General features: G+C 27.5%; 2 protein-coding genes across 2 annotated transcripts; both read left to right on the top strand.

Moving 5' to 3' along the window:
- Window positions 1-5,226: 5,226 nt before the first annotated feature.
- Window positions 5,227-8,844, top strand: LOC126328324 (cysteine proteinase-like). The gene is made up of 6 exons (XM_049996023.1): window positions 5,227-5,331; window positions 5,395-5,532; window positions 5,652-5,759; window positions 5,834-6,474; window positions 6,547-7,054; window positions 8,710-8,844. The coding sequence occupies exons 1-6, from the start codon at window positions 5,227-5,229 to the stop codon at window positions 8,842-8,844; spliced, it is 1,635 nt and encodes a 544-aa protein (XP_049851980.1).
- Window positions 8,845-12,137: 3,293 nt separating this feature from the next.
- LOC126328322 (acidic mammalian chitinase-like) lies at window positions 12,138-13,638 on the top strand. The gene has a single exon (XM_049996021.1). It carries the CDS (start codon window positions 12,258-12,260, stop codon window positions 13,491-13,493), a length of 1,236 nt encoding a protein of 411 aa, XP_049851978.1. The 5' UTR covers window positions 12,138-12,257; the 3' UTR covers window positions 13,494-13,638.
- Window positions 13,639-20,249: the final 6,611 nt, after the last annotated feature.

Here is a 20,249-nt window from a genome sequence, read left to right on the forward strand (position 1 = left end):
CTCTTTATCAATAGTTACTTATATCCTGTCATCTGTCTCATTTATTATTTATTCTCTCATTCATCCTTCTGTTCCTTTATTGACTTGACTTATTGTTGGTTCAATATGTTTTACACATTTTTCCTATACATCTCTATGTACAAATAAAATTGCACTTTCTTATCGCGTCTCTTCAATAGTCTGTAAATATTAACCCTATCTACCTATACAACTATCTGTAATAATCACACATTATATTAGTACTTTCATTTATCATTAATTTATTTATTTATTATCTACGTCATTTATCTCGTCTACCTTTCGTTGATTTCTACTGTCCACACAACATCTTACATATTATTACTGTGGATTATGCACATTGTTTATTTTCTCATTTACTTTATTATCACCTTTACTCCACGTTTTTCATTCTATTTTTACGTAACTATATATTTATCTTCACATACTATATAGCTCTCTATACACGCATATTCTCTATCTTCAATCTCTCATTCTTCATTTACCTCTATCCAGTTCTTTTTGAACCCTCCCTACCATGTATTTTAACACTTCTCAAATTCTAAATCACTAATTTCCAACTTTATTTATTGCATAATTATTCTAAAACCTCTCCTAACCACCTACAACCTTTCACTCTCTATTCATCTTTTCTTTATTATAATACCATAATCATGCTGTCCAACACACTTTCCTTTAATATATAATAGACATAGATGTATGAAATAAAAAAAATAGTACACACATATATATAAATGATAGCTAGGCATTTAAACATGGATTTAATTTCAGAGATATATAATACATAGATGACAAGTATCAATAAAATACATAGATTATTATATTATTACGTTATATTAGTTTTAGTAAAAATATAAAAACAATATAATTAATATAAAATGTTACAAATGACATATATGCAGATAATGTGAATAGGGAACGTGTGGATAGTTATAATATAGATTGAAGCGTGTGAATGATTATGATAGGGTTTATAAATGTATTGTGGGCAGTATGGTAAAGATTGAGAGTATGTAGGGTAGTATAAAATGGTGAGGAGGGTATGAATATAATATAGAGCGAGATGTATAAATAGTATGAATAAATCGAAGAGTAAATGGATGTGAATAGAGATGATAAAAGAGTAGGTGGATATGAATATAAAAAAATATAGATTGAATTTGAAATAAATAGGATAAAGGATATATGATGATAAAGTATGAGATTGGAATTTGAAATAGTACGTTAATAAAATATAGAGATACGGCAGGGTGGTGTAGTAACGGAATAGAATAAGATAGTATGATAATCGGATAGGCTAATATGAGTAAAAATGGATTGCTGATTGGATAAAATAGATGTAGATAGTATGACATAATTAGGAATATATGAATAGTTATGGCAAAGTCTATACGAGTAATATGATATGATGAAGTGTGTCTAGACATTGTGATATAGTAAAAAGTGTGTTGGTAAGTATGAACAGATAGAAGAATATATGTAGAAAATAGTATGATAATATCGATGTTATGATACGATGAAGAGAGAGAGTATATGGATATTTATGAATACAAAGAAAAGCGTTGTAAATAATGTGAATACAGAAATTATTATATAGATGCATGAGTAAATGTAAGATGGTGTGTAAATATAAAAAAGATTATGATAGATACATTGACGAAAGGATGTATATATTTTATCAAACCTAAACGATTATTAATGATTCTAGACCTTAATATATAAAACACACTAAAGTACCGTATGTGTCTGAGCTGATTTATTATGACATACTAACAGGTGTCCTGAATCAAAACTCATATATTAATCTGAATTATCAATATAAAAAAATGTGTAAAATAACATCTTAATAAAAAACAAATAATACACAACAATCACAAAATAAACAAATATAGTGATGTGTAAATACTATTTTTGTAGAGATGCATAATATTATTGGTGAGGTTATGATTTGAAATAGCTGAGTATGTCGTCTGTATAAGTATATATTATGAAATAATAAACTCAAAATCACATTCAAAGTATATATTTGTTAATGAGCTATATGGTATATATATATATATATAATAATATGATATATACATATCGTAAAGAATATGTGAATAATATGAATAATATGAATAAGATGAATAGAGATGATAGAAGATTAGATACAGATCGGATAGAGGAATGAATAGTATGGTAGAATGAGAGGTGCTCGGATAATACATAAATAGTATGATAGAGAACGTGGGTGTGCGAATAGTTATGATTAAGTAAGCGTGTGGGTAATATGATAGAGTGTGCGGGTGTGTGTGGTTATGATTTAGTGGAGAAAAGTGTGGATATGGTATAATGAGAAGTGCGCGAATAGTATGATAGAGAGTGTGGATGCGTAGAGGATAGTATGACAGAATGAGGGGAGTGTGTAGGGTGATATGATATAAAATTAGATGTAGATAGTGTGGTATAGAGAAGATAGGATGTAGGTAATACGAGTAGGACTATATTATTGACTGAACAGAATAGATGTGAACAGCATGATATAATTATGGGTGTGGAGATTGTTATGACAGAGTCTAGGGGTATGGGTAGTATGTAAATATATATAGAAGGTGTAGTTGTATAAGTAGTATGATAGAGAGTAGGTGTGTGGATAGTATGTAAATGTATGATAGAAGGTGTAGGTGTATAAGTAGTATGATAGAGAGTGTGAGTATATGGGTAATATGATATGAGGTGTGATTATGTAATTAATACGAGACGATAAATGTGTGGATAGTTAGAGGTAGCGAGTACGTGGGTAGTACGATAGATTGTATGTGAATGTATAAGTACGGGTGACGATATAATTTGTGCGTGGATGTCATATGATAGAGTGTAGGTTCATGAGATAATATGATATAAAAGCGTAGGTATAAATAATATGACTTACAAAGAGTAGGTGTGAATAGTATGAGTAAGAATGGGTCATTGATCGGATAGAATAGGTGTGGGTAGTATGATGCAGTTAGGAGTGTGTAAATAGGTAGGGTAAGGAGTGTATAGATAGTTATGATAGATAATGAGTGTTTAGGTAGTATAGATAGTATGACAAAGTATATGGGCAGTAGGTATGTAGGTATTACAATAGAGGGAGATGATGTATGGACAGGTAGATATTTAAAAAAATAGGTACGAGATAAGTAGATGATTGAAAGAGTATGTGTAGAACAGTATGATAGAGAATGTGCGGATAGTTGTCATAGAGTTTGCAGAAGTTTAGATAATACGATATAGTGTAAATGTGTGGGAAGTATAGGTAGCATGATAAGATTTAAATGAGGAATATGAGACAACGAAGAGTATGCAAATAAAATGGGAATAGGTGAGTTGGTAGATGTTGAATATGAAGGGGATGTGGATGATGGTTAGAGAGTGGATAGTATGATATAGTCAAGAGTGGGTGCGGATATAAAAAAAAAATTGAATTTTTTTGAATTTGAAATAATTAAGATAGGTAGGATATATAATAAACATAGGACAGAACAGAGTGATAATAGGGGATAATATGATAAAGTGGGATAATAGAGTAGAATGTTAAAATGGGGTAGTATAATATTAGAATAGGAGAAGGTGTTATGATAATTTGGGATAATAATATAATAGAGGATAGTAGGATAGGACAAGATGTTGAGGCAGTAGAATGGGATAAGATGTTGAGGCAGTAGGATAGAATAAGGTACTAGAAAAGAACATGTATATTATGGATACAATGTGGGAATGTGTAAATAATATGAATAGGTAAAAGAGTAGATATGGATAATACGATATAGTGGAATAATAGATATAATAGATAGATAGTATGATATACTGAAGAGCGTGTGGATGTTAAGATATAGTGAAGTGTATGTGGATAATATGGCTAGATACAAGATTAAATGTTATGGATTGGATAGAATAAAAGTAGATTGTGGATTGAATAGAATAAGAGAAAATTGTGGATTTGGTAAGGTAAGAGGAAATTATGGGGTTATGGATAGGATAGAGTAGGTGTGAATAGTATGATATAGTAAAGTACGTTAGGTGCTATGGTATTACAGTTTACAGTAAGGACTAGAATGAGATGGTTTATAAAGGGTTTTAGGATAAGGTTTTAGGATAAGTATGGAATAGAGAGAAAGGGGAATAGGGAATTAACAATATGAAAATATAAGAATAGTTAGGGTGTATAGATAGATTAGACTAAATTGATTAATAGAATTAGAGTGTATGAATACGATGTAGTAGAGGGGTCATATATCGATTTGGTATAAAGAGTTTGTGGATAGTAGATATGAAGAGTGGGTATAGAATAATATGATAGACTGAATGTGTGTATAAAAATATATATACATAGTGTATGTAGTGAATATGTGTACAAAATCAGTATTATCAATACATATATGTATTTCAAGATAGATAACTGCTATTATATAAATTCAATCTTATCACTCCTATTTTCAATATGTTAGCTTTTTTATTGAACTATAATAACTATATAATGTTATGTATATATATAGTTATATATTTTAAGATCTATGATCATTTGCGATCTAGATTCATCAATATCAGAGTATAGCCTATTTCCTTCGTTATTAAAACATACAATTTCCGTTTTCAATTATATTACCACGTTTAACAGTAACATCTGGTGCTATTTTATATTAATATATATTTTTAACGTCATTATCATTTCTTGTTAAAGCTCAATTATCGGATTCAGCTCAGCATTTTTTTATCGTAGCAATTTACCCTAATACCTTATAGCTAAAGAATAGCTGTTTCTTCCTTAACTACAATGTATTTGATTAATCTACTGTTTATATAAAATTATTGACTATTGTCTGTATATTATTGATATAGATAATCTTAGACATTGGGAATTATTAAGCAAACAAAGGATTGTAAAAACAGATGCCAGTTTTTTAATAATCTATTATGTAGTTTATGTCATAAAGTAAAATTAAAATCAATCTATAAATTACATCGAAAAACTTAAACCAAAACCTTATGAATATTCAACAATGTATAATAACTAAAAAAACCTTTGCCTATTTTTGATATATATTTACAATTTTTATTTTATAGGTATAGTGCTTATATTGGTGAACGTTAGAATGCGATAATTTTTTTTTGCCTTAATTTTTTGTACTTATATATTTAAAATTTTAATTAGGCTATTAACATATTTTTGAATATATCAAACATACTATGTCTGTAATATCAACCGCTATTTTAGCATTACTGATTTGCTTATGCTTAAGTTGTAATCTCGAGTTTACAAATGCGAAATCTTTTCCTGTCTGGCCGTACAATGTAAGAATTTTTGATATTTAAGTTTTCCTTCAAAATCTTTATTATAACACCATTTGCTACTAGATGTCATACCGTGCAGAATTTGAATTGCTCAGTGGGCCTCTATCAATACCAGTTGATGTAACAATTATTTTTACCTCTGATAAAGTAGAATATTATTGTTCGATTTATAATGGATTAAATAAATATTACGATGCATACGTTGGTGATTCGTTCTTTATATACCCTAAAGTCAATAAAAATGTGCGAAAATTATAACCCTGAAATAGCATATATAAATTGTATTTAATGACAGAAAAATTATTTTTTTTTACGAGAAGATATGTATTCGTGCAGGCACAAAACCTAGAGTGTATAATTACTTGCCCGATGATGAATATGAATGGATTCATATTATGGAAAAAGATGGTCTTGATTATTGGTCTTCAGTATGTTTGTATTTTTGTATTTTTTTGGTGCTAATTATGATGCTATATTAACAATTTTGTATATATAAATATAGACTTCCAGGGTTATCTATAATCAGATTAATAACAATATGATATTCATATCTAGAGCAAATGATAATAGTCCAGTTCTTCTTCAATCGACTTCAGGATACCCTTACGCTATGAAATACTTTTATCCTATTAGAATATCATATTCTAATTTCAAAACTGATAAATTGACTATTCCTCCATTGCCAAATATTTGTGAATTAGAATCAGAATTCAGAACGGAATCAGAGTCTCCTCATATTAGCTTCTTACTAAAAGAACTAAGTGGAATAGTAAACAGAGCATCTTACAACGAAGATGTGATATATCATCATGAGTTTTCTAATTTTATATCAAAATATTCAAAATCATATAGAGATAAAGAAGAATATAATCAACGACTAGAAATATTTAAACAAAATCTACAAATAATCAATGAACACAATAAGAGAACAGATATATCTTATTCTTTAGGTATCACGAAGTTTTCAGATATGAGTGATGAAGAATTTAGAATGCTATATACAAACAATGAACCTGAAGATAACTCAGAGATCAGAAACGTGATAAAAAACACAGAAATTCATAAAAAAAGTTCAAAGACATTTCCAAGATACATCAACTGGGTTGAACAAGGGATGGTTGGTCCGATGAGAGATCAAGCATTGTATGTTATATTTATGTTCCTAATTATTATAACTGTATTTCTTTGATATTTATTGACATTTTAAATCTCTAGCTGCGGAAGCTGTTGGGCATTTAGCGCTATTTCTGCTTTAGAGAGTGCTTGGGCTATCAAGACAGGAAATTTATATTCTCTTTCGGAACAACAATTAATTGATTGCGTACCGATGAATCACTCTGCCTGTGGTGGTGGATATAGACATAAAGCCTATGAATGGATTTCAAATCATGGAATTTCACTTGAATACAGCTATCCTTATTTAATGGTAGATGGATTTTGTAAATATACTTATGATAGTCCCGTTAAGGTTAAAAAATATGTTATACTACCAAAAGATGCAACTTACTTAATGGATGCATTAGCTAACCATGGACCACTCGCGTCTGGTGTCCGTATTTATGATACTAATAGTTTTAAGTTATATACTGGAGGAATATACGATTCTCTAATGTATTATGAAAATAAATCTCCTCTTAAACATTCGGTAACAATTGTTGGCTATGGTACAGATATCCTTCCTGATGGAGGAAATAAAGACTACTGGCTAATAAGAAATTCTTGGGTATGTCTTCAGTTTTGTATTTTTTTGAATTAATTGCTGTTATATTAATTTTATTAAATAGGGGCCTTATTGGGGAATAAAAGGCTACTTTAAAATTGTGCGCAATATGGAGAATTACGACGATCCTTACAAAATCTGTAATTTCGCTATATATCCCGTGGTTGATTAAGATAATTCAATTTTCATTTAAATAAATATTTTAATCTCTTTTTTGTATTGAAATCAATATTAATATAATAGAATATAACTTATTATAATATATTACTATATATTTATTTATGTGTTACTATCACCTCTGTATATACCTACAGCTACAAATTATTATAATCAGGTATTTCATCTAATTTTTTTATATATGTATTTATCTACACGCAATATTATAATATATAATCTACTCAACTGTTAATACTTATATAACAATATATGTATATATTTTATTATCAGTTTAATTATTTTACATATATATCTTTTTGTATTACTACAATTATAAACATTTATTATATTTAAGTATATATTAGTATATATTTATTGTCAATATTTATATTATAAAAATTAATATATATTAAAAAATTATTTCACTATATTTATCCAGTAATATTTAATACGTAATATACATATATCAGTTATATAATAGTACCATATGCACTTATATCATTTAATGTTTTGTATTAAAATAATTAATTGTAGTTTTTGCATAACACTGACGATGAATTAATACATAAATTGTTTATATTGTTTGTATATTAGTTATACTCTATTTTATCTATAATAAAACATATAATAGTGTGTATTTATAATAATATATCATTATCATGATTTTATTCACGTCATCTTCCTATGCGATAGATTAATTAAATTATGTAAATTTATGTAATACTGATAGGCCGGTATAAATTACTGTTCCATTACTTATTTTGTTTTGAAATTTTATCATATTATTAGAGATGATTTTGTATTGATATTTAAACACATACATTATATCACTTTTAATCGATATTACCTATTCGCATCGTATCATAATAATTCAAACTACGTATATAATTTTTAGCTTATTTATATCAATACCTATTGTCTTTCACAATTTAGATTTGATAGAACACATTACATTATATATATAAATTTCATATTTATATATTTATCTATCTAATCATTTATCTTTTTTGCCTTTACATTTCGTTATTATACATTTACCGGAAAAATCATCATAGACAGACTAATATAAAATTATTTATTCTAGGATACTATACTATACCGTTACTGTTTTATATATTAACATACATAAAAGTGAATTATGTTATATTCAAAATTAGGAATACATTCAATTTATTGATATATATGAAAAAAATAAACCGGTATATTCATCATTTATACTATAGTTATGATATAATTTCTATATACTTGAAATTTTATTGTTGAGTCTAGGATTATTATAGTGGAATATTACCTATTAAAATATTACACGAAAGATTATATAAAATGGTGAATATATTCTTTCTGTATATGGTTCAATATCGTATATTATATTTGAATACGATTTTTATCAAAAGATTGAATATAATCTGTTTAGATCTGTACGATGGATCCTTATATGCAAGAAAATAGATGGTTGATGTAGTCTTTTATAATGTTATAGTTTGGATATTATATATACATAGTTGCACAGCCGATTTAAAACAATCTTAGCTCTAAATTTGTCATCCATTTTGAGTTCGGAAGTGTTACATAGTGATTCATTTATTGAAACATATTACATTGAACACATTAAGAAAGTGGCTATAATATACACATAAGTGACAACTAGATACATAAACATGATCTAATCTATAAATATAGATATGATATTGATATTATATATTATATTATTATGTGTGGAAATATAAAAATAGATAGTAAATTGATCAATGTAAGATATTGGATAATATAAATGATTCATATGAATTTACTATCGTTTATAATGTGGATAAAAATATGCAATACAGATAATGATATTATATGGTACTCATTATACATATAGTATTATTTGAAATCATAAATAAATATATATAACTAGATTAATATGCATACTGATAAATATGATAAAATTGTTCGATGTATAATTATTATATATACAATATATAAATAATATATATATACCGACAAAAATAAGTATAGATGATAAATCATTAGAATATGTATAATAATAGTACATGTAATATAAAAAGTCTAGAAGAATTGTAATAATATATATACCGACAAAAATATAAGTATAGATGATAAATCATTAGAATATGTATAATAATAGTACATGTAATATAAAAAGTCTAGAAGAATTGTAATAATATATATATATATATTATTATACTAACATAGGTATGAATATGCGAATTGATTATAAATTATAAGAACATATTATATAATAGGATACTCTATATACAAATGTGACAACTCAGAAATATCAATAATGAAATTGTATATACGCATGAATCAGTATAGATATATAAACAATAACATAAATAAACTATATAGTGGTATATACTATAATAACATCGAAAATATACTATATTAGTAAACAATACATAAAAAAATAGCATGTAATGTACGAATGTAAATAGATGATATAGAGAGACAACATAGTGATAAATAGTATAGAAATATATCTAATCATAACATGGGCGAATAATATAAATAAATCTATATAAGTTTTACAACCTCTATATTTGTATTCATATCAAAATATCATATATGTAGATGTATCAAATAAAAAGCAGATATATCATTAGCAATTCAGATCGTTACAACAATCTAGAATATTTGTGTAAATAACATATAATTAATAAGATATGATAAATAACATATAATATATATTAGAAACACTGCATATAACAATATATAACTAGTCCTATGATATACGTATATATGGGTAATCTAGAAATACTACATATATAACAGTATAATATCATTATATAATATGGTGCTTACACACGAAATACCTAATCTACTTGGATTTTGTGTAATATAATAAGATATTGAACAATAAAATTAACAAATACAGCTACAAGGAATTCTGTTGATGATACATTAATCTCTATACCATCGTATATAGAGCTATATATCATAATACCATTTTCTATATTTATATGTCATCTAATATCTTTACCACATCACATTATCCGCCCCCACTCTACCTAGTTTCCAATCTCCTACCTATACTATATACACGCGCTCTTCGCTATATCACAGCTGCCTGCATACCTCAATCTACACCATATATACACAATTTTTTCTATTGTCTTGCCGTATCCTAAATCATTATTCTATTACCTGCCTACCTTGTATTCATGTATACTTACCTTTTATCTTCATATTATCATACCTCCCACGCTTTCCGCCACCTCGTATTATTCATATACTTTTCATCGTATCATACTATCTTATACTATCTACATCTATTATTCTACTACATCATAACTATATACACAACTCCTTCGCCCTATCTACTACATACACTTACACGTTCTATCATATTATCCACATACTTAATCAATCATAACTACTCACACACCCACATTCTCTATCATACTAACTACATATTATCTATACCTCTCATTATACCATACTATTCATTCATATTTTATCTAATCCATATCTACTCGTTTGTTAACAGTTCTGCATTTAGTCTCTCTTACTCCTTTTCACACATCTTTTCAACGACGTAACATTTAATTCAACTTTTCCTCCATACAGCTTCACCTCTTCTTGCTCTCTCTGAACAAAATTCAATTACACCAATCTCTGAATGTTCCGCACCCTGTCTCAACAACGTGTAATCCCCGCATATACAACAGAATCTAGTCACCAATGAATTTTAGCCTAAGTTATCATACTATCCGTCAATACATGCAGAAGTTTATTGAATTACGTTCGTCCGCGGACATAACGTACTCCATCCCAGCCGACAAGAACAGCACCAGACACACAGACAGTGACATCTAGACAAATCAGAATAGGTAGAATTTATGATCTAAAAATAACACTAAATCACAAACAAAGCTAAATCCAAAACACTTTTTCCTGATACCGCAATATCAACAACATACATCATTCACCACGATGACAAATCATATACCAAACACTCCATCTATATGGTGTCATAATGCTCTCTCTACCCGTCTGTCACATCTCCAGAAGTTTGGCTTCTATCTTGGATTTGGCCTTTTTTCTACGTCACGTTACATTCCCTGCCAACCGACTTTAAAACATTCAGTTGCATTATAGATATAGCATACTTCCGTTAATATTACGACTGCAGGATATCACTAGATTTGCCTTTCACTATAAAAAGATAACCGAAACTTTCGTAAAATAACAAAAAGTTCAAAAAACAGTTTAAATAATAACTCTATAAATAGAAATTTTGTCACGAATCAAAAAATCGGGTTATATATCCCTCTCTATGGATAGTCAGCAAAACAAAAAACAGCTGCTGCAATATAATGCAAAGCAAAAATCATATGTGTAGGTGTGAAGAAGGATCCTACAAAAAATGGTGCAGATATCTCGCAGTTTATATGAGATGTATGATTTTAACTGCATCTAGTTAAGCTGAAGTGGATGAGACCAGCTCAGTATAATCAACCCAGTATCGAGTAGTATTCACCCAGAATATCTCTTATGGTTTTATAACATAGATTTGATCCGAGTTGTACGTAATTTTAGAGTTAGATGTACAATTGACACCCATAGCGACTAAGCTCTTAGATGTGTTTATATTTGCTTCAACTCAGAGGCTTAGACAATCAGAATTTCTCTATTCTGAGCATTACTTCCAAGTGCATGATTATTGTCTCGATCTCTGATCGATAATGTGTACGTTTATTCGTGCAGATCTGCATATCTTTCTCTCTTTGTATGTGCATACTATCTATATCACATGACACAAAAGCTTGCCGACCATTACAACACCTCTTTTTACCTAATATAATGAATGATAATTATGTTCTGAAATATTTGCTAAAACGTGCAGTGGCAATACGATGATGACCATACAGCATGGCCTTGAAGTGAGTCCTTCTCTGTAATTAACAAATTGGGTTGAAACACTCTTTGCATGACTTTCATCTATTGAACTTTACTAAATCAGCCTATCATACGTCTTTATATTTAACTAATCTTAAAAGCAGATTCATAATCATTATATCATACAACGACTAGGTGATACCATAAGATGAGATATGAACCTGTAATTGTATTGTTGGTTGCTGTGCTTGCTATGCTTGCTAGCTCGGCTGTATCAGCTGTAGAGGGAACAGCCTGTTACGTTGGCACCTGGGCGTACGGGAGAGCAGGAAATGGAGCATTTAATACAAGCGAGCACTTGAACTTGGATCTATGTAGCCACATTATTTATTCATTCGTTGGCATTCGAGGCGATACTGGCGAGGTTGTAAGCCTTGACGAACGTTTAGATTACGGCGCCGGCACTGAGGAGACTGGTGGATTGAGGGGCTTCCTTAATTTTACTGATTTGAAAAAGAAAAATCCAAATCTCAGAACTAGTTTGGCTATTGGTGGATGGAATGAAGGCTCAGAAAAATACTCTACAGTGTCAAATGATCCAGTAAAAAGACGAAAATTCATTGAGAGCACGGTAAGTTTGCTGCAAGAATATAATTTTGATGGATTTGATCTTGATTGGGAATATCCAAATCAAAGAGGTGGAAGTCCTGTTGATGTAGAGAATTTCAATACACTTATAAGAGAATTTAGGGAAGAATTTGACAAGCATGGTTATTACTTGAGTGCAGCAGTAGGTGCATCAAGTAATACAGCTGATCTTTCATATCATGTTCCATCTTTATCTAAATATCTAGATCGTATTTTTATCATGGCTTACGATTTACATGGTGCATGGGACCCGGTCACTGGAATCCACGCACCTCTGTACAGAACTAGTGCTTATGACAATACGGCTAATCAGGCTCTAGCTGGTCTGTACGTAGACACCTTTGTTCGCGGCTGGTTGAACAGAGGTGCCGATCCAGAAAAAATAGGATTGGGAATGCCAACATATGGTAAAACCTTTAGACTTAGTGATCCCAACAACCATGGAGTTGGTGCTCCTATAGTACCAGGAACTGGTGGATCAGCAGGACCATACACTGGAGAGAGTGGAACGTTGGGATACAATGAATATTGTGAGTATAAAGAAAAGAATGGTTGGACAGAGGTGTGGGATGGTGAACAAATAGGTATATATGCTTATACAACAACAGACTGGATTGGTCTTGATAACCAAAAGTCACTCTGTATCAAAGCCAAGTATGCTAAAGATTTGAAACTTGGTACTGCTATGATTTGGGCAGCAGAAACTGATGATTTTAGGGGTGTCTGTGGACCTACTAGTCACCCACTTCTTTCAGCAATTAAAGATGGTCTAAGCTCAAATCCAACTCTTTGCTAATCTGGTTGCCTCTCTACCACATGTAGAAATATTTCCTAAGCAATGTACAGGGTTATTCTATGTGTGAAAGGTATCAGATTGAGTTGAAGTCACTTGAGTACAATTTAAGCTATATGCAAATATACTATGATGTTATTAATTTTAATCTGTTCTTTTAATTTCAATAATAAGTCTTTTATAACTTCTGAGACCTTTAGATTTTTGTATAACATAAAACTTTCTTTTTGTTTTATAACACTTTTTGTCTTGCTTACTTTTGTCTTAAGCTTATTAAAATTTATTACTTTAATTCAAGACATTTTTTTAATTATTTATGAACTAACATATTAAAATAATGTACTATCATATTGGATTAATACATTCATAAAACAATTAAAAACAATAAATATATCAACTAATCCAAAATACATCATATGGATTGTTTTGCATTCTTGTCGACAAGTGCTAAATATTTATTTACCATGTATCTTTCAAATTAGTTTTTATAAAATACTCAAATAATTATTTAGATCTATATCTATAACATTAAATGAGTTTACAGTTGTCAAAATATTTTCAAGACTTCTTAAACTCTCTGTAATCAGATTCGTAACTTTATATGGGTCTTTGGTTTCATTTTGAGCCAATATATTAATTAGATTATTCATTTCTTATTCTTTCAATTACACCATCCTTTTCTACTTTAAATACTTTTATAACCATTTTTTTGTTTTATTCACATTTATAATTATTCAGATTAAAAATATTTTTATTTTGAATAACCGATTTGCACTCAATGCTATTCAGTTTTTTCTCATTTCTTTTTTATTTGTTCATCTCAAATCTTTTTTTTATATTTGACAACTGTACCTTTCACGTAGTAATTATTATCAATTGTATAATTTTCTATCTTTCTTAATCTCTTAACTTTTTTTGTTCATCTTCTTTAATATAACCATAATCTTATTTCTATAATCATTATTTATCATACCTCCTAAGGCAATCATGCTCTTGTTTGCTACTCCTCATATTCAATATATTTTGAAAAAATATTCTTCTGATATTTCAATTTTTATTCTTCTTTCTATTTTTAAAACCTCTTTTCATGCATTTCTTCATAGATTTTCAGATCTGCATTTGCTGTCTCTTGGTTCATATATTTCGATATTTTCATTGATTTATCTGTTTTTTTCAAATTTAATATTTTTCTAATCTAGTCTAGATATTACCCTTCATTGTAGAGAAGTCTGTCGAGAGATAATAATAAAGGAACGTGAGTCACACCTTCCTAGCTGCAATCCGATTATATTCTATTATATATATTCTTCATAGTATTTATCATATTATCTTATTATAACATTTTACTATATCAGTATAATTTTTCTTCAGTATAACCCAGATAGTTCGCTAGTATAAGACATAACCTTATTTCACCAAATTATGGATAGTTATTAGACCTCAAATAGATCTTTACTAACATATTTCAGACCATTAGACATTTGTAAAATTTTCATTTTTCTGATAGAAGTCTTAGCTTTGGATGATCCAGAATGATAAATATTTGGTATTTTTTTATCTTTCACATGCTTTAAGTCGATATTAGTACTTTTAAGCTCCTCTCGTATATGATTCAATGATTTTTCCTGGGCAGTGTTTTTGTTAGGTATTTTGATCACAATATGGCTTCGATTCAGAAAAGTATTGTTTTGCCGCTCTAGAGGTTTATTTTTTGGTCAAGGTCTGCTGTTTAACTAGAATATTTTAGGAGTTTTTTAAACACTTAATCTGAGCTCTAATCTCTTATCATATTTAGCACCTGAATCATCTTAGTTATCTTGCTATATTTTTTTTTAGACATTGTTGATTCGCTCTATGCCTTTTTTATATTAGTAAATGCTTTACTTTTTTAGTATATTTGCTATAATTAAGATTTGTTTTTTTTTTTTTAATTTTTTTTTGAGTAAATTATATTTTCTTGCATTTTTCTTTTTTTCTCATTTTTATATTATTTCTTTTGTCACATCAATACCTTCTGATTTAAATATTGCTTATCCTATTTTTTTCATCAATTTCTCATTTAGTTCTGTGCAATTTCTAAAATTTGATTTTTTTATATTTACTCACCTCATTGCTCTTATTTATCTGTTTTATTATGTATTTTTTTTGTAATTTTCCTATCTTCTCCTTGAGTACTTATACAAAATTTTGTGTCATATTTTTGCTATTTCCTTAGGTTTTATTACCTTTTTGTCTATATTCTTTGATGTCTTGTCTAGTTGATTCACTACACATATCAAATATAACTATTTTTCATTCTTCAGTACCTTCAGATATAATCCCAAATGTTTCTTTCTTAATATTTGGCCACGTTTTCTTCGATAAAAGAGTCTTTTCTGATTGTAAAACTTATAAGAAAGCACTTTCTATAGCTCTAGTTTTGTGTTAGAATAGATAGTGTTTGAATAGGAGCATCATAATAACAAGAAATTGAATCTAGCTTAAATTGACCAATATCAGAGTGATACACAAAATATATTAAACAGTAGTTTTGAAACAGCTTTTTAAACAAGCAAAAAATTATATAAAAAGATGTAATTCCTATATGTTTGTTAGAACTATATTCTCCTTTTGAACAAATTCACACTTTGGCTATTTTAGAGATACATGAATCTCAAGATTGGGTGACATGCTTATATCGTCATAGAAAAAAAAATTGAAATAGGTATCGATCAGTGTCAAGAAAATCTTAAATAGATAATTTGATTCTTTATAACAAAATATGTATACTGCAGTCTGTATTTAGTCTATTATATTTGTTTAAATTTGGCTGATTATAAAATTAAATTAAATAAAAAGGGGGTAGAGAATTTTAATAATATGATTAATGATTAAGATAAAAATAATTAAAATATAAATATATAAAAATGAATTAAATAATTAATATAGTATATGTATATATTTTTTAGTATATATATTTTTATAATATCAAAATATAATATTTAAATTAATGTTAAATATATAAAAAAGTTATTATATCGAATTAAAAGTATATTATTATAATATAAATTAATAATTTTTTTTAATTAAAAGATTATTATATTTGATATGATATATAATATACATTTAATAATTGATATTATATTATTAAATTTTATATTTAATAAATATGTTATAAAATATATAAAATATTGAAATATAAATTATATATATATATAGCTAGTTGTATAAGATGAATATATATAATAATGATAATTTTATATTGTGAATATAAAAGATAATAATAATTAATATTATTATTATAAATTAATAAAGAGAATAGTTATTATAGATGAGTTATAGATGAGTTATAATTATATATTATGTATAATATATAATATGAATAATATATAGTAAAAGATATATTAGATATATATATAGTTACCTGGTTGATCCTGCCAGTAGTTATATGCTTGTCACGATGATTAAGCCATGCAAGTGTAAGTATAAGTTTTTTATTTATAGAAAACGAGACTGCGGACAGCTCAATAGTGCAGTTTAATTAATCTAAGTAATTATAAATTATATGGATAACCGTAGGAAATCTAGGGCTAATACATGATTTATATTAGTTTTGTTAGAAATAAGTGAGTAATAACAAAAAAGTATATAATCTGTGTAAAAGCAGATTATAGAAAGTATGAAAATTGTTTATAATTATTTAAACGAGTAATTACAAGAGAATCTGCCCTATCAACTATGGTAGGTTAGATAGAGGCTAACCTAGGTTATAACGGGTGACGGGGATTTAGAGTTTGATTCCGGAGAGGGAGCCTGAGAAATGGCTACCACTTCCACGGAAGGCAGCAGGCGCGTAAATTACCCAATTGTAAATATTTTCTATAATATATGAATATGCAAATATTATGTATATTATAGGAATGTACAGAGGTAGAGAAATGACGTAAAGGTGATTTTGGTTATACCAAGATATGCTTTAATGATAATGAGTTAAAATAACAATTAGAATATTAAATTGGAGGGCAAGTCTGGTGCCAGCAGCCGCGGTAATTCCAGCTCCAATAGTGTATATTAAAATTGTTGAAGTTAAAAAGTTCGTAGTTGAAGTTTATATTTTTATAGTTTATATTTGATTATTTATAATAGTTAGATATAAAATATAGAAAGATTTAATAAATATAATACCTTAATTAAATTATAGTGATTGAAGGAATAATAAGTTTTATACAAAATATGAGTAACAATTAAGGTATATGATAGATTTAAGTATATAATGAATGAAAATGATTGGGATTAGATGTATTGGTTGGCTAGAGGTGAAATTCTATGATTCAACCAAGACAAACTAAAGCGAAAGCATTTAATAAGAGTAATTTTGTCAATAAAGAACGAAGGGATAAGGATCGAAGATGATTAGATACCGTCGTAGTTTATCCAGTAAATGATGATAATTAAAGGTTTGATATATATTAAAATATCTAATAGTTCTATATGGATTAGAAGATAAATGTATATATTAAGAATTTTGATGAGAAATCGTTGAATATTTATATTTCTTGGGGGAGTATGTTAGCAAGAATGAAACTTAAAGGAATTGACGGAAGGGCACAACAAGGAGTGGAACTTGCGGCTTAATTTGACTCAACACGGGAAATTTTACCAAGGTAGGATATGAAAAGGATTGACAGATTAATATAATTAGCGAATAAAGGATCTTTCTTGATATCATAAGTGGTGGTGCATGGCCGTTCTTAGTTGGTGGAGTGATTTGTCAGGTTAATTCCGATAACGAACGAGATGATAAAAATATGTTGTATTTTCAGTTATTATATATATATATTATATATGTATAATAATGAAAAAATAGATCATATTTGATTAATTACGATCAAATATTAAGTAATTTGAAAAGTATCGCAATAACAGGTCTGTGATGCCCTTTGATATCTTGGGCTGCACGCGTGTTACAATAATAACAAGAGAATGATTTAATAAGCAGATTTATATATTAATATTATATTAATATATAAATTAAATATAGCTATATGAAATATAGCTAAGAGCATATAAAATGTTATTTAATTAGTTGGGGATAGATTATTGTAATTATTAATCTTGAACAAGGAATTCCTAGTAATTACATGTCATCAACATGTGATGATTAAGTCCCTGCCCTTTGTACACACCGCCCGTCGCTCCTACCGATTGGATTATGAGATGAAAATTAAGGAGTAGTTTGTTATATATGTATATCTGTACCTCTATATAACTATATTACAAATTAATTTGAATTTTATAATTTAGAGGAAGGAGAAGTCGTAACAAGGTCTCCGTAGGTGAACCTGCGGAGGGATCATTAGAGAGTTATAAATTAAAAACAATAAATATATAATATAGTATTCTATAAATTATATAAACTATATTTATGATAAAAAGATATATATAAATAAATAATATTTAATATAAAAATAAAAATATATTAATAATGGATATCTTGGTTCCTTTTAAACGATGATGAGCGTAGTTAGATACGATAATATTATTATGAATTACAAATATGTTATAAACAATTAGTTTATATGAATAATAAAGTTCTCTAATGCGAAATGCACTATATATCATATATAGATATATAGTATAAATATTTCAAATATTATATTATAATATATATATATTATATATTATTATGTTATATAAAATATAATCTTTTATATAATTAAATCTATGATATATTCAATTATATATATATATACAAATATATATAGAGATAATACATATATATATATTTGTATATATATATAGATATAACGAGATATATTTGAAATATTTAAGATGACCCTCTGAATTTAAGCATATTACTAAGAGGAGGTTAAGTTATAAAAAAAGAAAACAAATGTGATTCTATTAGTAACGGCGAGTGAAAGTAGATAAAAGTTCAATTATTGAAATTGATTATATCTATTAGTAATAATAGTATAAATAAATAATCAATAATGTAATATTAGTTACAATAATATTTATTTAATAATGTATATATAATATTAATTGATTTTGAAATAAAATAATAATATAAGGTTAAAGTCCTGTAATTTTATATATATACATATTATATATATGATTATTGTAATAAGAGTCGATTTGTTTGAGATTGCAAATCTAATAAAATATATATATATTCTGAATATATATATAAAGAGATAGATTACTCTTAAAACTAAATATGATATATAAAAGGAGACCGATAGTGAATATTTAAAAAGTACCGTGAGGGAATGATGAAAAGAACTTTGAAAAAAGAGAGTTAAATAGACTTTGAAATTATTAATATAATTAACGTTATTGATATCATCTAATATAATATATTATTCTCTATATATTTCTATATATATAGAATAATATACTATAAAAATATGTTATATATTAAATAAAAATATATAATAATATATTATAAATGATATGATATTAATAATAACCGTCTTGAAACACGGACCAAGGAGTCTAAAATTAAAGCAAGTATTATTATTTAGTCAAAATAAATATACATATAGAAATAGAAATAATATTCAGTTTATAGGATTTAGTTTTTTTATATAAAAAATAAATCACTTATAGTTTTAATTTTAGGACCCGAAAGATGGTGAACTATTCCTGTATAGGTAGAAGTTTTAAGAAATTAAAATGGATGACCGTAGCAATGTTGACGTGCAAATCACTTGTATAATATGGGAATAGGTGCGAAAGACTAATCGAACCATTTAGTAGCTGGTTTCCTCCGAAATA

This window comes from Schistocerca gregaria, unplaced genomic scaffold, assembly GCF_023897955.1.
Source record: "Schistocerca gregaria isolate iqSchGreg1 unplaced genomic scaffold, iqSchGreg1.2 ptg001119l, whole genome shotgun sequence".
Taxonomy (NCBI): Eukaryota; Metazoa; Arthropoda; class Insecta; order Orthoptera; family Acrididae; genus Schistocerca; species Schistocerca gregaria.